Source organism: Ictalurus punctatus, chromosome 3 (genome assembly GCF_001660625.3).
Source record: "Ictalurus punctatus breed USDA103 chromosome 3, Coco_2.0, whole genome shotgun sequence".
Lineage (NCBI taxonomy): Eukaryota > Metazoa > Chordata > Actinopteri > Siluriformes > Ictaluridae > Ictalurus > Ictalurus punctatus.
The window spans coordinates 37,594,207-37,612,011 of NC_030418.2; the positions used below are offsets into that span (position 1 = coordinate 37,594,207).

Here is a 17,805-nt window from a genome sequence, read left to right on the forward strand (position 1 = left end):
AACACAACAGAATCACTAATACTAGTGGCATAAGGCTCACTCCAACAAACTCCAGTAGATAGTACACAAAGGTCAGAATCCTACCTTACCAGTAAAGAATCAATCCAAGACAGAACAACTTAAAGCACACTGAAAAAAGATTTGAATATATTTTACATTAGGGTTGTTACAGTGTCACAGTTTCACTGTCAAAGTAACAAAATTAAGGTCAAAGTTCAAATTTATTTATATAGCATGTTTACACAACCACAGCTAGCAAGGTGGCACAGCTGGATATTGTCTAGAACACAGAAGGTAACCTGTCCACTAAAGATGGAGACAGACTCATCATATCTTCATGGCTGAAGTGAGTGTATTCTTATACGGTTGGAGACATTGGAACTATGACCTGAGGGGCTGTGAATACACACAACTAGCATGATCTAGTGGTTCTCCTCACTATCCCATACGCTACTCTACTGTGCAGCAACACTACAGGAAATAACCTGGCCAAGTTGTGTTTTTATCTCGTCCCTGACTGCAACTTGCTGCTCTCTCTGAGAGTCAAGTCCACAAGCAGCTGAACTCCAACACAATGATAGGAGAGTGTGTTTGTGTCTTCCAAATGCATTCATTTGTGGATCTTGTTTTAATTCTTTGTGGATCTCATGCATAGATCTTCCACACTGTCTGTCTGCACCCCTGTGAGTGAAAAAAAAAGAAATTATAGATATGTTACATAGTAGACCATTTAATCATCTCGCTCAATTCCAACAGAGGTGTCGGTGTAATGAAGGAACACCTGTATAACCAAACACAATAAATGTTGTGTCCTGAGAACAGGGACACAGGAAGGTGTTTTACATTTACGTCACACCCAAATGAAAATCAAATATTTTTTCTTTTAACAGAGAATGTGGAACATAAATGATTAGCTTAATGTGCTCATTCTAATATGTTATAAAGAGCCATATGTTTTTCATTAATAAATTCGCTGTGCTTTAAGAGGAATAATACCTACAACATTCAAACTCAAAAACTGCTCAAAAATATTAAAGTTTGTGTAACTTGTTTCTGTAAAATAACCAAATTTAAAGTATTTGTATAACATATTGTTTATGTATATATTATTATGTTAGCAGTTGTAGCTGCATTTGCAGTTAAAGAAATCCTGAATGTCGGGGGTTCTGCAGCAGCTTCCTCTGCACCCAGACTTCCTGCCTCCTTGCCTGAGAGTGTTCACACACACACTTCTACCCAAATCCTGATTTGGTTTAATCAAGGTTTTATGTAAAGTAGGACAAAGGTACAGAGAGGTTTGCATAAGCCATTTTGCCAGTTTTCCACATGGAGTTGTGTAATATAATTACAGTGGATATTCAAAAAAATGTCTACACATCCCTGTTAAAAGGTTTTTGCGATATAAAATATTAAACAAAGATTAGTCATGTCTTTTTCCACATTTAATGTTATATAGCAACCAACAAAATTCAAGTAAAAAACGAATGCATTAGGTGAAAAAAAAAGACTTATAATAACCCGGTTGCATAAGTATGCACACCCCTTAACTAATACAGGTTTGTGCAGGTTTTGTGACAAAATAGATTGGTATATGGAGCTATCCATGATTTCCTCTATCTTGACTAGAGCTTCAGTCCCAGCTGAAGAGATACAGCCCCATAGCATGATGCTACCACAACCATGATTCCCTGTGGTCTTTGAGTGATAAGTTGTCTTGTTGTCTTCCATCTAGCTACCGTACCCAACTTGTGAAGTATATGAGACGTTGTTGTCACATGTAGAGTGTGACCAGTACTTGCCAGATGTTACTGTAGTTTTCCTCTTCTCCTTTGGTCAGTTTTGTAGGGAATGTGGTGTCCCATCTCCTCCATTTGTTGATGATGGTCTTAATGGTGTTCCATTCTAATATTTTCGAAAATCGTTTGAACACCCTTTCCTGATCAATACCTTGGCACTATGACCTCCCGTATGTGCTTTGTAAGCTGTTTGTGGACCATGGCTTTAGCAGTTGGATAAAATCAAAAAAAAGTTACGAAAATTGTACAGAAATAGCTGATCTTTATTTGGGGTTAGTCAGGATTACTTCATTGATGACAGCTGTATGATAATTACTTTTGAACATGACTTTGTGTGTGATTTCTGAGCACAGTCACATGCTCCATTATAATAGGGTGTGCATAAAAAGATTCTATTTGTTTTTCAGTAGGATTTTACTGGTTGCTATATCACATTAAAGGTGGGAAAAGATAATAACATGATTTATCTTAATTTAATTTTTTACATTTAACAATGGTCATTTAATATTGTGATAGTCATGCTGTATAAGACAAAACCAGATCATACCCATGAACATTTCAAACCGTACCACCTCTACTTCACCTAGTGGCCCACAGTAGTGGCAATAGATGAAACAGGTTCTGTTTAAGAACAACAGCTGTGTCATACAAAGACACCTGATGGACATTTTCTACTGTCAACATATTTAAATTTAAAAGTTTATTGTTTATTACCAAACCGCTGAACACAGAGCTATCAAATTCAAAATTACCTTATTTTTTCCTTACAATGTTACATTTCTTCAGTTTAAACATTTGATATGTTTTCTATGTTCTATTGTGAATAACATACGGGTTTATGAGATTTGCAAATCATTGCATTCTGTTTTTATTTACACTGCTATTGTGACATCACGTATATATCAACCCTTAAAATAAGTGGAATCACAATACTACTGCAACATTTTACCAGAATAAAACACCGGTGTCACAGCTCAGATGTCGTTCAGATGACATGCACATATCGCAGCTTTTGGGAGTAGACCGACCATCGTGTTTCTGAATTTTTGGCAGAAATGTCCGGAAAATGTCCTTATTCCGGCCCCATTGAAAGTAATGGAAAAATGTGGACCCCCAAACTCCCACAGTGTCCATGACAGAGACATGAAAGATGTATCCGCGTTTTCGGCTTGGTCCAGAGAATCAGGAAATCACATTTGGGAATGGATCCCCCTGTGCACGTCACATTGAATTTCCCGTCAGAATTCCCAATAGGCAGTAATGTAAAATGAGTCTACAGAAGCAACAGAGGGCATAAACTAATCACCAAATTAATATCATACATCAAAACAATCAGATACATAAAAAATGACAAGAATTGCATTATGGGTATTCCAATGATGTCACGTGCACCTTAACCCCTAAAATAAGTGGAATCGCAAAACTACCTCAACAAAGACATGTGACATTTCAAAATGCTCGGCTCAGTGAGGAGAATTGCGGTATGGATATTCAGACTGCCATGAAACCTATTATATTAAAAACTCGAGTTAAATACATTCATTACAGATACCGATATATGTCAATTACATATGCGTCAAAAAACACATACACATATGCAGCTGCATGTCAGTGTCGAATTTTGCAAGCGCCAGTCATAATTTCTTCCGAAAATGTAAATTCTAGTTCTTTTTCAAATTACACACTATAGACAATGTAATAAACATCTCCAGTCCTCTGTGGGTGTTTTTCCAGTCGTGCCCAGCCCATTTCAGATTTCCATCCTATCTGTTTTGTAAAGTAAAATAAGAAGAAGGAAGAGGAGGAGGTGGTTTGCATTTAGTCATCAAGTCTAAAAGAAGATAAGATAGTAACTCAGTTAGTCAGATACTCCAGAACATCTCTGAAAGACACTGAGATCTATAAAAGCTACAACACTGATAGTTTACCTCCTTCACATTTCAGGTATGTTTCAGTACTTTACTGAAATACTTGTTATTTCCTAAGACTTAATAAGGGAAATGTGTTATAGAGCTTGACATGTGGGATAATGATTGTTTTTAGTATATTTGTGTTCTTTAGAGCAGGGCTTTACAGAGATCTTTACTCCAGAAGGTGATTACACTTTAAAAGAGACTCATGGTTCAAGGTTTTAGAAACAGACTACAGCATAAGAATCAGATCCACTGATAAATTTACATTAGATAGTCTGATGTTGTGTGATATCTCTATTTATATAACACTTTTTAAATGGGTTTAAAATTTTACAGTGCTTTACATAGTAAAATTAAACATAGTAAACAGATTTAATTAAATTTACAGTGAAGCACCTATATTGCTGGTATGTACCTTGCAGTTCCAGTGCTTCCTGTATAAACAGAACCATTTCCTCTACACAATCATATATACTGGTGTGTAGTGATGTGGTACTTGCAGTAATTACATTTCTTATTTCTTAGTGCGTTTCAACACATCAATGATGGAGCAGCATCTGTTCATAATCCTGTTTTTCACAGGTGAGAGAGAGAGAGAGAGAGAGAGAGAGAGAGAGAGAGAGAGAGAGAGAGAGTTTGTGTGTGTGTGTGTGTGTGTGTGTGTGTGTGTGTGTGTGTGTGTGTGTGTGTGTGTGTGTGTGTGTTGTTTTTAAATAATGGCTTCACCTGATTTACAGAAAGAAAGCACTTGGTAGTCCTGTCTGATACAGGGCATCTCTAGCAACATGAATTATAATATTTATAGGAGACACAGCACTAGATGTAACTAGTTACAGATATATGAAGTTCATTTAGATGTTTTTATAAACAGAAATAAAATTTTGTGTATCATGTCTTGAACTCAAGAATTTTTTTTTCAATTTCTTATTGAAAAAATGTTTCATTAGTTAGAATTAACATTTTTGACATAGCTACCATTGCATAAACTTTTAAAACTCTCCTCCACAGGAGTTGTCCCCCTTGTCCTGTCTGTCTCTCGTAAGTACTATCTGATCCAGCAGGGAAAGACCTGGAGTGATGCTCAGGCTTACTGCCGAGCCGAACACACTGACCTGGCTATCATCGAAAGTAATGATGACATGGTCCGACTTCAGAATGAAATTCAGAGACAACAATTCAGTTCCAGTGCTTGGATTGGACTGTACAATGACATAAACAGCTGGTACTGGTCCCTTGGACATGAGCCACTGGGTAGTATGAGACCGTGGGCTACAGGAGAGCCTGACAACTGGCTGGGACAGGAATGGTGTGGTGCGACAAATACTTGGGCTTGGTCTGATGGGTCATGTACAAAAACATTACCCGTTGTGTGCTTTGATGGTAAGAACAACATTTGTTTTGTCAGTAGAGAAGGTTGTCCTAATAAAATCATTGTCGACAGTCCCATAAGACCTACATCTCCTATCTTGCACTGCGAGCATTACTGGTAGCACCCTATTTATGTACATGGGTGAAAAACTCAGTCTCTGATTCTTCTGTTTAGATGAGGCTAGTAAACATTATATTTCTTGGTTCTGTGGTTGCAGAGGTCTTTGTGAAAATAAGAAAATAACTTCTCTCCATCCATCCATCCATCCATCCATCCATATTCTGTACCACTTATCCTACACAGGGTTGCAGGGAGCCTGGAGCCTATCCCAGGAGAATCAGGGCACAAGGTGGGGGACACCCTGGACGTGGTGTCAACCCACTACAGGGGACATTTCTCTCTATTTAAGAAAAATATCTATTTATTTATTTGATTTTCTGAGAAGATATTAGTTTGTGAATCGAGTAGCTGGTTGTCTTGTAGTCTTTGTTTTCCCTCTCACTGTTGTTTAGCCCTCTGAAATTTATTTTTTGTTGCGTTTTTGTTTGTGTTCCTGTAAAATCTGCCGCTCTTATTTGGCAAAGTAATTTCCTCTGCCACGGAGGATCTGAGTTTGATTCCCGCGGTTGAGCACTCCATTCCTCACTTTATTCTGTCTGAGCTCTCATCTATAGGCCTTTCTGGTATTCCTGCCACACCATCTGTTAATGCTGGCTGGTGGAACAGTGTGTTAGAGCGTTTGTAACTGAAATCCTGAGAACCAGGTTTAAGCCCCACTAAGCACAAACTTCACTTGCCTCATTTTGACTAATCAAACTCTGCTATTGGGTCTATTCTTTGGGTGCTCTGCATGTGAGGGTTGTTAAGATGCTCATCCTGATCACAGGGCATCTTACAACCCCATTACAACTTATAATCAACATATAATCATGTTGTTGTTTTTTCTCACAGACACTAAAACTGGCAATCAGAGATACATTTACATCTCTAACACTAAGACGTGGTATGATGCTCAGGCTTACTGCAAAACGTATCATACGGATCTGGCCAGTGCTAGAAATGCAACAGAAATCTCTGTTATACAGGGACTGGTCTCTGGTTGGACTTGGTTTGGTCTGATCAGAGACACCTGGAAGTGGATAGACAAAACCAACTTCTCTACCATCAGCTGGATCTCTGGAAAACCTGATAATTCCCTGAAGAATGAAAACTGTGGTTATTTAAATAATGGTCAGGCTGATGATGCAAAGTGCTCAGACATAATGCCTTTCTTCTGTTACAGAAGTGAGTTAAAGTTTTATTCAGTCTCATATTAATAAATTTAAACTGCTTTTAGAAAGTAAGTTTGTGTTCGTGATTGTGCTTGTATGTGTCTTTACATTCCTACATTCAGTAATTACAGGACAACAACAAATCGTGAGGGTGAAGGTGCGGTCCAATCAGGATGTGAATGATCCTGCAGTAAATGCGGCCATCTTGGAGCAGGTGGGTCTCATCCTCCTCAAGACTCCACTTATAATGTACATTCTCCTCCTCATTACTGCAGCCAGATCCTGTGTCTTCATCAAACTCTGACACTTTTACACTGTACTGTAATCACAATCTGACTGTTGTGTTCAGTATCTGTAGCATTTTTACAGGGTTCACAGGGGATTAGTGCCTCTATCATGTATTATGGAGTAATTAAAGTCCTGTTTTTCAGATCAAGCAGGAACTGAAGGATCATGGGATGGCAGAGAACATCACAGTGAAATGGAGAGAGCAACCAGATGGAAAGGTGTTTCACAAGGAGACTGAAAAGAACAGTACAGGAAAAGAAGAACTCTAAGTCTTTATCTGTGTCTCAAATTGAAAATAGTTATTTTAGTGTAAGTAATATCAGGGCAGGGGTGGAAAAAGTACTGAGAGGTTATACGTAGGTGAAAGTGAAGATAATGTGTCGGTTAAAAGTGGTAGTATCCAGACAAAAAAAAAAAAAAAAAAAAGAAAGTAAAATGTTTCTACTTTTAAATATAATCAAATATTAAAAAGTTTTTTTAAGAAATGTTTTTATATGATGAAATTAGATCGGTGTCATATTTTCATTAAAAAATATATATTTTTTATTACTTATCTAAACCCGTTAAACCCGTTTGTTTTTTGTTTTTAAATTATCCCATTTTGCCTAAAACATTATTCAACCTGTAAGTGTGCTGCACAGTTTACTAATGAAATAATCAGAACTAAAGAATCCCACAAACACCTGATATTTACTATTAGCTAGTGTCACTCATCCTTAAATAACACACTGCAGTCTGGTGGATTATATGTATTCACTCACACACACACACACACACACACACACAGAGAGAGAGAGAGAGAGAGAGAGAGAGAGAGAGAGAGAGAGAGAGAGAGAGAGAGAGAGAGAGAGATAGCACTAACTACATTGTGTAGAATGAGAAGCTCAGAGAATGTGAAAAAATTGGCATGATTCCAAAGTGTAAATAAATAAAATTATGTTCTTGTTATATAATGTAATTAATAAGACTTAAGTAAAGTATAAATATGCCAAAATCACACTTTAGTATAGTAAGGAAGTATAATTACTCAAGTATTTTCCACCCCTGACTCTGGGAAGTTTAATGAGATGTAGTTCACTATTAAAGGGATGGTGAAGGATGATTTACACTAAGTTTTTATTTAAGTTTAATTCTAAGGTAATATTTGTATTTTTCATTTAACTCTCTACAATGCCTCTTTACCTCAAATGAAGCTAATCAGCTGAGCTGGGTTTTTTTTGGGTCTTTACATCTTTAGCGTTGCAGATACGATGCTAATGTAGTTAACATGTAATGAAAGTCTCTCACACGAAATATTTTGTGTAAAAATCTTTATACTCACTTCTAATTAAATTTAGAATAAGTAACAACTAATAAGTAATGTTGTCCTGTATATTAGCTACACTTATAATTTATATATGTCAGACAAACTATTACTTCTTAATGTTACTGTTTTTAGAATTGGACTGATACAAAAAATATCAATTTCTGCATTGTCAATCATCTGATTCTAGATCATATTTACATGAAGACCATTTAAATAAAGAAAATGAGAAAAAGAAAGAGAATTCTGTGTCCTGTAGTTCATGACGAATTTATTAATCTCATGGTTAATTAACCTGAATGATGAAGAAGCTGCATGCAATTCTTATTTTTTTAAAGGAAGGATGGTTGGGAGACAGACACCTGTCTCTATAATTCCACACGAGTTAATATTAATTGTACATTCATCCAAAATAAGAGCAGAATTTTCACTTAAGTAAAATATGCAAGTCGAACAAAATGTACACAGGTAAATGATAGCAGTTTAATGTTAAACTCCTTAAAAAGAAATAGGTACATTTTCAAAATTGTAGTAACACGGACATTATATCAATATGTAAAAGCTAAATTTTTTACTTAAGTGGAAATTTGACTGTTGATTCAAATACATTGGACCATGAATAATTTCTTCAGTATATTATTATATAATTATATGATCTATGTGTCTAAAGAGGTAGAAGGTATGGACACAGTGTGCCAGGGGTGGATAAAACCTGAATATAAAGCCATCAAGTACATCTCCTTACGTCAGGCAGCAGAGGTGGTTGCGGTTGGAGCTGTGGTTTATTAAATTCAAGCAAACAATCCAAAAAATGAAGCAAGGTCACACTCAGAAAGAGGCAGAGATTCAGATGATCAGCAAACCATATAGACAAGACAAAATGCAGAAATCATGGAACCAGGTAATAAACAAAGTCAGAACCAGAATAGCGAGATAAACAAACAAATAAAAAGACTAGGTAAATCAGGCACTGATACAGTATTACTTCACAACTGGCTGAATATCCATAGTCTTTATATGAGTGTTTATATATGAGGCTGCTTTCGGTTCCTCTTCCCTTTCCACAGTGAAGCAGCAAGGACTGCGTAATTTTGTCTAACTTAGTTTAGGACAAAATAATTATTTAAGCTCAGCTGCATTAGAAGGGAACAGAAGGTAGCCAAGTGCATTTCAATAAGATATTATTCTTCTTGTTGTGTATGTTGAAATCACACGTTACAGGGATTTGTTCAGTAATATCCCATAAATACATCTTCACGATATGTTATATAAAACAGTTACTATGAAATTAAATACAAATTACTCTTTATATGACTATATCATAAATTTAAGTGAGAGCATGGACTGAAAAACATGATTAAGAAAAGATTATTATGACGTCATCATGTGGCATCAACACAAGATGGCAGTGTGATAATGTCAGTTCTCCTGAAAGTTCTCTGTTCTCATGTTTTAATTCAGACAGGAAGGACATTAAAAAGATTCTCTACTGAAGTGTTGCCTTAAAGATAGTAACAATAATAATGGTACAATAATACTAATAACATTAACGGTAACATAATTATTCATTATTAACATGCATAAGGAGGGGGAGACAGTGGGGAGTGATCATCATTTGGGTTAGAGGACGAAAAAAAGGGAGGGTACAATGCAGAGATGTGCTGGGTGATGGACTTGTAAATGGCCCAATATGGACCCTATTGAAGAAGGTGTTCAGCTCATTTGCCCTCATCCAACTGATTGCAAAGCAGTTTGTTGCCTGACACTTTCGTATAGCCATATAAGTCCAGTGGCTTATTTTCAATGGTGGGGCAAGTGAAATACTGTCTGAATGTGGCCAGAGTAAAAGAGAGATTAGCATGATCGAAGGCCCAGAGCTAACAAACAGGGCTTGCGTGTGACAAGTCTGTAGTCCCCCCGTCATATTGTGGATGACATCACATGCAGAGACACCGACAGCAGGATGTACACTACTATCGTGATAACATGCAAAAATTCCCTGGATAGGTAGCAGGTTGCATGTTAACTACTAACAGCTCAATGTCCTGAGTACACAGCTTTACTATTCACCAACCCACCTCCTCTCCTCTTTCCACTCTCCCTGTGGATCCAATCCACTCTCATCAAAGGGAACACATCGATGCTAGCATTAGCACTGGGAATCAATCCATGTAGCCACACCCGGCTATCATGTCATGTGTGTGTGTCCTGCCAAGACCTTCAACAAAGTCACACAATGACCCTGACACAGAATATATTAGAAATACCTTCTCATCGTGTTTCTCTGCTTCCTTTACACTACTCACCTTGTACAATGCTGTGTACAAATCTTGTGCATCTTGGATCTATGTGACCTATGGTCAGAGCTGCAGGTAACCTGTCCTCTATAGCTGGAGATCATATCTTCATGGCTGCAGTGACTGAGGTCTGTTTTTGATTTACTTGTGGGTGTTTTTGAGGAACTTCTGTTATTTGCAGATGATGATTTTTACAGAAATTCTCACATAGACCTTCCACACAGAACATCTGTCTGTCTGCATCCTCTTGTGCTCCGAGTGGAAACAGTAACATGTTGCTCAGTTATAGTGTTTTCAGTTTAATCATCTGGTTAATTTCTAAAGAGATTTCAATGTAGTGAAGAAATGCCTGTATAACTAGACACACTAAATGTTGTGTCCTGAGGGTGTGCAAACTTTTTCGCTCAGATCACTCTGTGTACCAGTCACTGTGATTCGGTTTAATCGGAGTTTATGTAAAGTAGGACAAAATGGACAGAGTGGATTGCATAAGCTAATTTGCCTAAAGTGTTACGGCCCAGTCTAGGTTAGGCCGCGCAGAGTAACCAGCTCAGGATTCAATGGAATTGACCTTTAAAAATGAGGGAGCCAGGAATAACAACACAAACAAGGTTGCTCAAAAAGGTTGTGGTATATTGTAAAACACAGAATTATATACATATAACTGTACAAGGAACCAAACCAGGCGTAACTTCAGGGTGGACCAAGGCCAAAATAATAGACAAAAGAATTCTATTGTTTAGGTAGCTAGCTTATCTAAAAGGAAAATAAAGAAAATACAAGTACTTCCCTAACTACCTAAGCCAAAAAACAGAGACAAAAGGACCCTGTCCCAAAAGAAATGGCAGCCACACCCTTACTGCTAGTGAATCAAGTGAACATTTATACAATGGTGGATATAATGCACATAAACAGGCACAGGGACAACCAAACTCAGAGTCAAAAATCCAGGCAAAAGTCAAAAACCAGAACAGCAGTCAGAAAATAGCATACAAACAACACAACCAAACACACTCTCTAGCCACCAACACATGTAACCACCTCCAACATCCCACACCATTCTCACCCCTCTTCCTCTTTAAATATGGCCACCATTTAGCGATGTCATCCTGGGAGGCAGGAGCAAGGCAGGCTAGGGAAGGTTGGAAACTCTAGGAGGGAGTTTGGACCTGCACACAAAACATGGCACAGCACACAAAAACTTCCCATCCCAAAGATAGCAGGTTGTAACAAAAGGAAGATTCATAAATGTCTGAGTTTACCACTAAATAGAAAAACGGCCTCTGAAGGTCACACAATAAAGTAAAAACAAAACATTTATGGCTTACCTCCAAATTTCTACTTCCTGCTAATACACTATACCAACACTCAAGCTATTAACACTTAATAAGGAGAAGTGTTTAGTGTCAAAGTCACAAAATGAAGGCGATGCAGAATTTGTTATAAATACCCACAAACGACTTCACAAGAGAGCAAGGGCAGAACGCCAACCTGAGACCCACGAGGTGGTCTTACCCACAGAGCTCCAGCCGGAGGTCAACATGGCGACCTCCTCCCCAGAGCTCCAACCTGAGACGCATGAGGTGGTCTCACTTGCAGAGCCCTAGCACGAGACCCACGAGGTGGTCTCAACTCCAGAGCCTCAATTGGAAGTCAACATGGTGAACTTCTCCCCAGAGCCCTAGCATGAGACCCATGAGGTTGTCTCATCTCCAGAGCTCCAGATTAAAGTCAGGTTCCAGTCTGAGGGCGAAGAGACGGCTTCTCAAGCCAAGTTCCTGTCCGAGGTCGAACAGAGAGCATGTCAATCCAAGTTTCTGTGAGAGGTCAAAGAGATGACCTCCCAAGACACGTTCCTGTCCAAGGTCGATGAGATGGTCTCTCAAGCCAAGTTCCTGTTCCAGGTCGACGAGGTGACCTCCCATGCCAAGTTCCAGTCCACGGTCGCTGACATGGAAAACCAAGTTCTGCTCACGCCCAAGTCTCCTGACACGGCCAGTCAGGTTCTGCTCATGTTTGAGACTGACAACATAGCAAACCAAGCTCTGTGTACACCTAAGGTTGGTGACACAACCAACCAAGTTATGCTCATGCTCGAGATTGACGACATGGCCAACCAAGCTCTGCGTACACCTGAGTCTGCTGACACAGCCAACCAAGTTCAGCCTGCAGAGTCGATGGAGAATGACGGTCAGCCTCTCTGCGGAACTGAGGATGCTGCTCAGCATCCCTATACAACTGAGGATGCCACTCAACCTCCTTGCTCAGCTGAGGACGTTTCTTCGCCTCCCGTTGCAGCCAAGAGCTCCATTCTGCTTCCCTACTTTGCCTCAGAAGTCACTATGCCAGGCTTCTCGACAGACGTTGCTCCGCCTTCCTGCTCCACTGAGGAGGTTGCTCTGCCTTCCTGCTCTGCTGAAGTCGCTCCACACTCAAGAAAGGCAGACGAGACGGCCCACCAAGTCAAGCACCTGTCTAAAGCTGACGACACAACTTCCCAAGCCTGGGTCTTGCCTAATGAGCCCCAGCCTCATGTCTGCTCCTTGAGGAACCTGCTACTTGTCGGACAGTGCCTGCATTGGAACCCGAGGGGCTGAGAAGACATTGTGCCCAGCGGGCCAGGACCACCGGGGGAGGGAGTGTATTGCGCCCTTGGGGGTGTGTGTTATATAACAGCAAACCAGTGACTCCATTTCCCAGGATGCACCACGAACTACAAACATGGCCGTAGAGGACTACACTTCCCACACACAAGCACACGTTCACCTTCTAAAGAATGTTAATCACACACCCCTTTTACCAATCTCACACTCACTCACTCCACAGTATATAGAGACTGTTTCAGCACAATGACTTTGTGAAGTATTACGCTTAGTAGCCATAGTCTCTGTCGTGTACCAAGCCTTTATTCCTAGCTTTATGTTTCATGGTTTTGATCTGGTTCTCGTCCTCATTATTTGAGTCTTGTCTTAGTTTAGTATATCTTGTTTGCTGATCGTCTGACCATTTGCCTGTTTTGACCACACTATTGTTTCATGATTTGTATTTGTCTGCCTATATATCCTATAATAAAACTCTTATCTGCATTTGCATCCGTCCTCAACCTCATTACTTGACAAAAATAGGCTGGAACAGACCCAGAGAAAAGATAATTGTTTACTACTGCTAAGATCCACATCGCTACACTATTAAAGATCTGTTTAAAAAAGTGAGTCAAGGGAAGAAGTTATGGGCATCAATTGAGCAACTATGTTCATTGAATAGGCCATAGAAATCATCTCAAATGTATTTACGAACATTGTGCAGCTGGGAGTGTCCAAAGGATTATCTTTTGAAGGCACAATTGACTGTCTGATTGCTATCTTCTCCACAAAGTAATTCAGAAAAAATTTCACACAATGTGGAAGACACAGCAGGATAGGTATTGCCTATAGGACGTATGACAGAATTTAAGATTTTGTAGCGTTTCACTACTAGTAGTAACCAGAGGGTTTCCTTCTCATTCAAGACTTTATTGAAGAACTGCAGGGTTACTGTTTTGGCCGTATCCCACATCGTACATAACAGAAAAAGAAAAATAGCTCGACGCTATCACTCGTCAACTCACTCTCTCCTCTCACTTCCCACTCTGAGCTATCTAGCCCCCTGACCCTGCTGAAACCCCACCCCTTAAAGTGAACAAGGAACTAACAGCTAGAACTGCTTCTTATTAAACTAACACTGTTGAATAACATCACATTAGCCAGTGTCTTCTAGCATTTGTAATGTCATTACAATATTTAACAGCGTTCTGGGTCTGTTTGAGTTCTGAGATATTATGTCGGTAATTTGACTTTACAGCTTTCACAACTTTTTGATATTTAATTAGAGATTTTTGTAAGATTTCAAAAGATACTTGTAGCTTGTTCTTTTTCCATCTACATTCTGCCTTCTGCAGGCTTGCCTTAATAACCTTAGTGTATTGCTGTTTAACCATGGTTCAAATTTGTTTTTATGATAATTCAGCTGTAGAGGGGCAACAGTATCTAAGATATTGTATATTAAACGCATTAAAAGATATTGAATTAAAGACTAAGAAACTCATCATCATTTTTGATGTGTGCAAGATGCTCAACAGAGTTCAAAGGACCAGCCTCACTAAAAGCTACAGCAAATTTTTCTCCAGTGTCGGACCAATTGTTCATGTCCATCATACAGGTCTAATGATTTCAGTATCATGATGAACAAGAGGAACAATGAACGTTACCGGCTTGTGGTCTGAGAAACTTATTTGGATGTCGGAGATTGACAGGCCATGGGACAACACCAGTTCTAAAATATGGTCATGTGAGTGTGTTAGTTCTTTCACTAGTTGTTCAAATCCAAAAGCATCAGTAAGACATACCCTAACTCTTTGGCTAATGCATTAGAGGCACAACAGGCATGAATATTAAAATAGCCAACAATTAAAAGTTGGGATATTTAGGAGTGGTAAGCCCTAAAAAGTATGAAAACTCACCAATAAAGTCTTTGTTAAATTTCGGTGGATGAAACACAACCACCATCACCAATAAGTTAAGTCTGGTCCATTGAAAACAACTGTAATTCAAAAAATGTATATGTCTCAGTTTCTAGCAACTGGCAACCAAAACTGTTTTTTTTTTTTTAACCTTTATTTAACCAGGTAAAGTGTTTAGATTCAAAATCACTTTTTCAAGAGAGACCTGGATAAGAGGGCAGCAAACAACATTTCAACAAGAAAATCAGACAGAGCAATGATACAATACAGTTAGCATGCCATCATAAAAAGAGTGGAGAATAGTAATTATATACCACAGCATTTATCGATAGAGCCATCTTCAATTAAATTTTCAATTCAATTCAATTCAGTATTATTCGTATAGCGGTTTTAACAATGGACATTGTCTCAAAGCAACTTTACAGAAAAATATAAACACAGGATACAGATTTTAAGTGTGTGATTTTTATCCCTATTGAGCAAGCCGGTGGCAACGGTGTCAAGAAAAACTTCCTAAGATGATATGAGGAAGAAATCTTGAGAGGAACCAGACTCAGAAGGGAACCCATCCTCATCTGGGTAACGATAAACAGACAAGAGTGTGGTTTACTGTGTCAAACATTGCTGTAAGGTTGAGCAGGATGAGGACTGTTGACAGTTTGGCTGATCTAGCAGCATTGGGCTTCACAGTGATGGCCACAAGAACAGTCTTTGGAAATGTGCCACTTTGAAGCCAGACTGAAAAAAAGAGATTTTTTCCTGCCAGGCTATATGCGGCAGTATCCCCAAATTTAAAGGCAGCATTTCAGGCCCTCAACAGTGAACAGACTTCCAGACTTCCAGGTTTCTGATTGGTGCACCTCTTGATGGTTTTGATCACAGTCACGTCATCTGTGCATTCATCAATACAGCCAATGACGAACTCTGTGTATTTCAGTAACTGTGCCATGTGTTGCTGCCTCTCTATAAAGGTCCCACTGTGTGGTTTCAAAACAGTCTTGCAGTGGTGAAGTAGATTGTTATGGCCACATTTAATTTCTGTGACCGCTGGCTTGGCCTATCTCACCCTGGGTCTGTATGCTGGAGTGAGAATGATGGCCAGGCGGTCAGAGTTGCCAATTTGTGGAAGCTTTATATGAGTTTGTAATATTTGTGTTATGTTTTCCCCTGTTTGCAATATTCACATGCTGGTAGCATTTAGGCAGAACAGATTTAAGACTTGCCTGGTTAAAGTCTCCAGCAACAATGTAGAAAGTGTTGGGATGGTTCATCTGCTGCTCGCTGATGTTATTGTAGAGCTCTGACATTTCCTCCTTCCCATTAGCAATTGGTGGAACATAGACAGTCGTTATAATGATTGGCATCAGCTCTCGCAGCATGTAGAAGGGTTAGCATTTTACCATCATTAGCACTATATTGCAGAGAGCAATAAGCAGAAACCACCACGGCATCTTGACACCACAATTTGTTGATGTAAATAGCCAGTTCACCTCCTCTTAGCTTGCCGGCTAGCGAGGCTACTCTGTCAAAAGGATCATATAAGCCCCTACAGCTGGATCGTGGTGGCCATAATGTTAGGATTTAATCATGTCTCTGCGAAAACGTAGACACCACAATCTTCACTGCATTACGAAGCTCTCCACAGTCTGAAGTAATCCAACTTATTTTCGATAAAGCAAACAATTGCCAGCATGAGTGCAGGTATGGCCAACTTGTGTGGATTAGAGGTTAGCCTGGCCATTTTGGCCAGCAACATGTGTCTCAAGATGGGGAGGAGGTCTTGTGAGATGATCTGGAGCATTGTGGAAAAGATTGGATAAAATGGTCAGGTGGTAGGATTGCAGGACAATATGACTTGCAGGATCTGTTCTGTTGATAGATGAGATAAATGTGTCAGAGAAAGGGAAAAGGAATCCTGAGTGTTACATGTAGGAGTTGGGGCAGGAGTAAAGTTCTGCCAGATTTTTCCCTTCATGAAAGGTGGCTTCAGCAGTCAGGTGGGAAGGAAATGACAGCGTATTAAGAAGTGAAGAAAAGATATTTTGGAGTTTGAGAGGCTCTTGTGCAGAAGCTTCCAGCTTTTCCTTGTAAAAGGCAGTCTTAGCAGAAGTCAGATGAGAATTTGGACAGGAGAATGGGGTAAGAGATGAGATCTGTGTCAAGTTGTGATTTCTTATACTTTCTCTCTACTGTTAATCTTATCTGTTTGCTTCACAACACATCTGATAGTCAAGGAACAATGTGAGAAATCTACTTGAGTTTAGAAGATAGAGGGCAGAGAGGTCCATGGATGATAAAAGTTAGGAGAGGAAATTGTCTGTCAGTCACTGCAGCCATAGAGAGTTAAAGGAGGTAGGGCCTGGAAGGGATCATAGGGTGCAGGTAGCTACAGAGGAAGGGGAGACAGAGTGGAGGTTTCAGAGCATGGGAGATATTGATAGGGTTAGGCAAGATAGGGAGAGTGATGGTGAAGCATATCAAATGATGATCAGAGATGTGGAGTGGGATAGCATTGATGTCTGTACCTGAAGATGGGTGACTGAACACCAGGTCCAGGACATTCCCTCCCTTGTTTGTGGGAGGGGCAGCTGTTGAATGTCAGGGAGAATGAATTCATAAGAGGAAGAACGCAAGAGGACTGGAACTGTCAGATGGGAGGTTGATGTCTCCAAGAAGAGTGAGAAAGGTGCTCTTGGTAGGGAAAAGATAGAGGACCATGTCCATTTATTCAATAAAGTCTCCTAGGGAATCAGGAGGGCAGTAGATGACAATGATAAGAAAGTTGATCGGAGAGGTAACTGTAACTGCATGGAATTCGAAAGATGAGATGTTGAGATGAGACAGGGAAAGACGTGTGAAGCACCATCTCTGAGACAAAAGCAAACCTGTAACGCCACCCCTGCCAGTTTCTCGGGGAGTGTGAGAGAAAGTATAAGCAGAGGACAGAGCAGCTGCTATTAGCATAGAACAACATACATTTCTAAACAACACAACAGAATCACTAATACTAGTGGCATAAGGCTCACTCCAACAAACTCCAGTAGATAGTACACAAAGGTTAGAATCCTAC

The 17,805-nt window shown here is 39.5% G+C and overlaps 1 protein-coding gene across 1 annotated transcript; it reads left to right on the plus strand.

Annotated features, from left to right (window-relative positions):
* The first annotated feature begins 3,617 nt into the window (after positions 1 to 3,617).
* On the plus strand, positions 3,618 to 7,480 carry LOC108263798 (putative C-type lectin domain family 20 member A). Its single transcript, XM_017464955.3, has 6 exons — positions 3,618 to 3,740; positions 4,235 to 4,291; positions 4,718 to 5,089; positions 6,030 to 6,362; positions 6,472 to 6,563; positions 6,781 to 7,480. The coding sequence occupies exons 2-6, from the start codon at positions 4,252 to 4,254 to the stop codon at positions 6,904 to 6,906; spliced, it is 963 nt and encodes a 320-aa protein (XP_017320444.1). The 5' UTR covers positions 3,618 to 3,740; positions 4,235 to 4,251; the 3' UTR covers positions 6,907 to 7,480.
* The last annotated feature ends 10,325 nt before the right edge of the window (positions 7,481 to 17,805 follow it).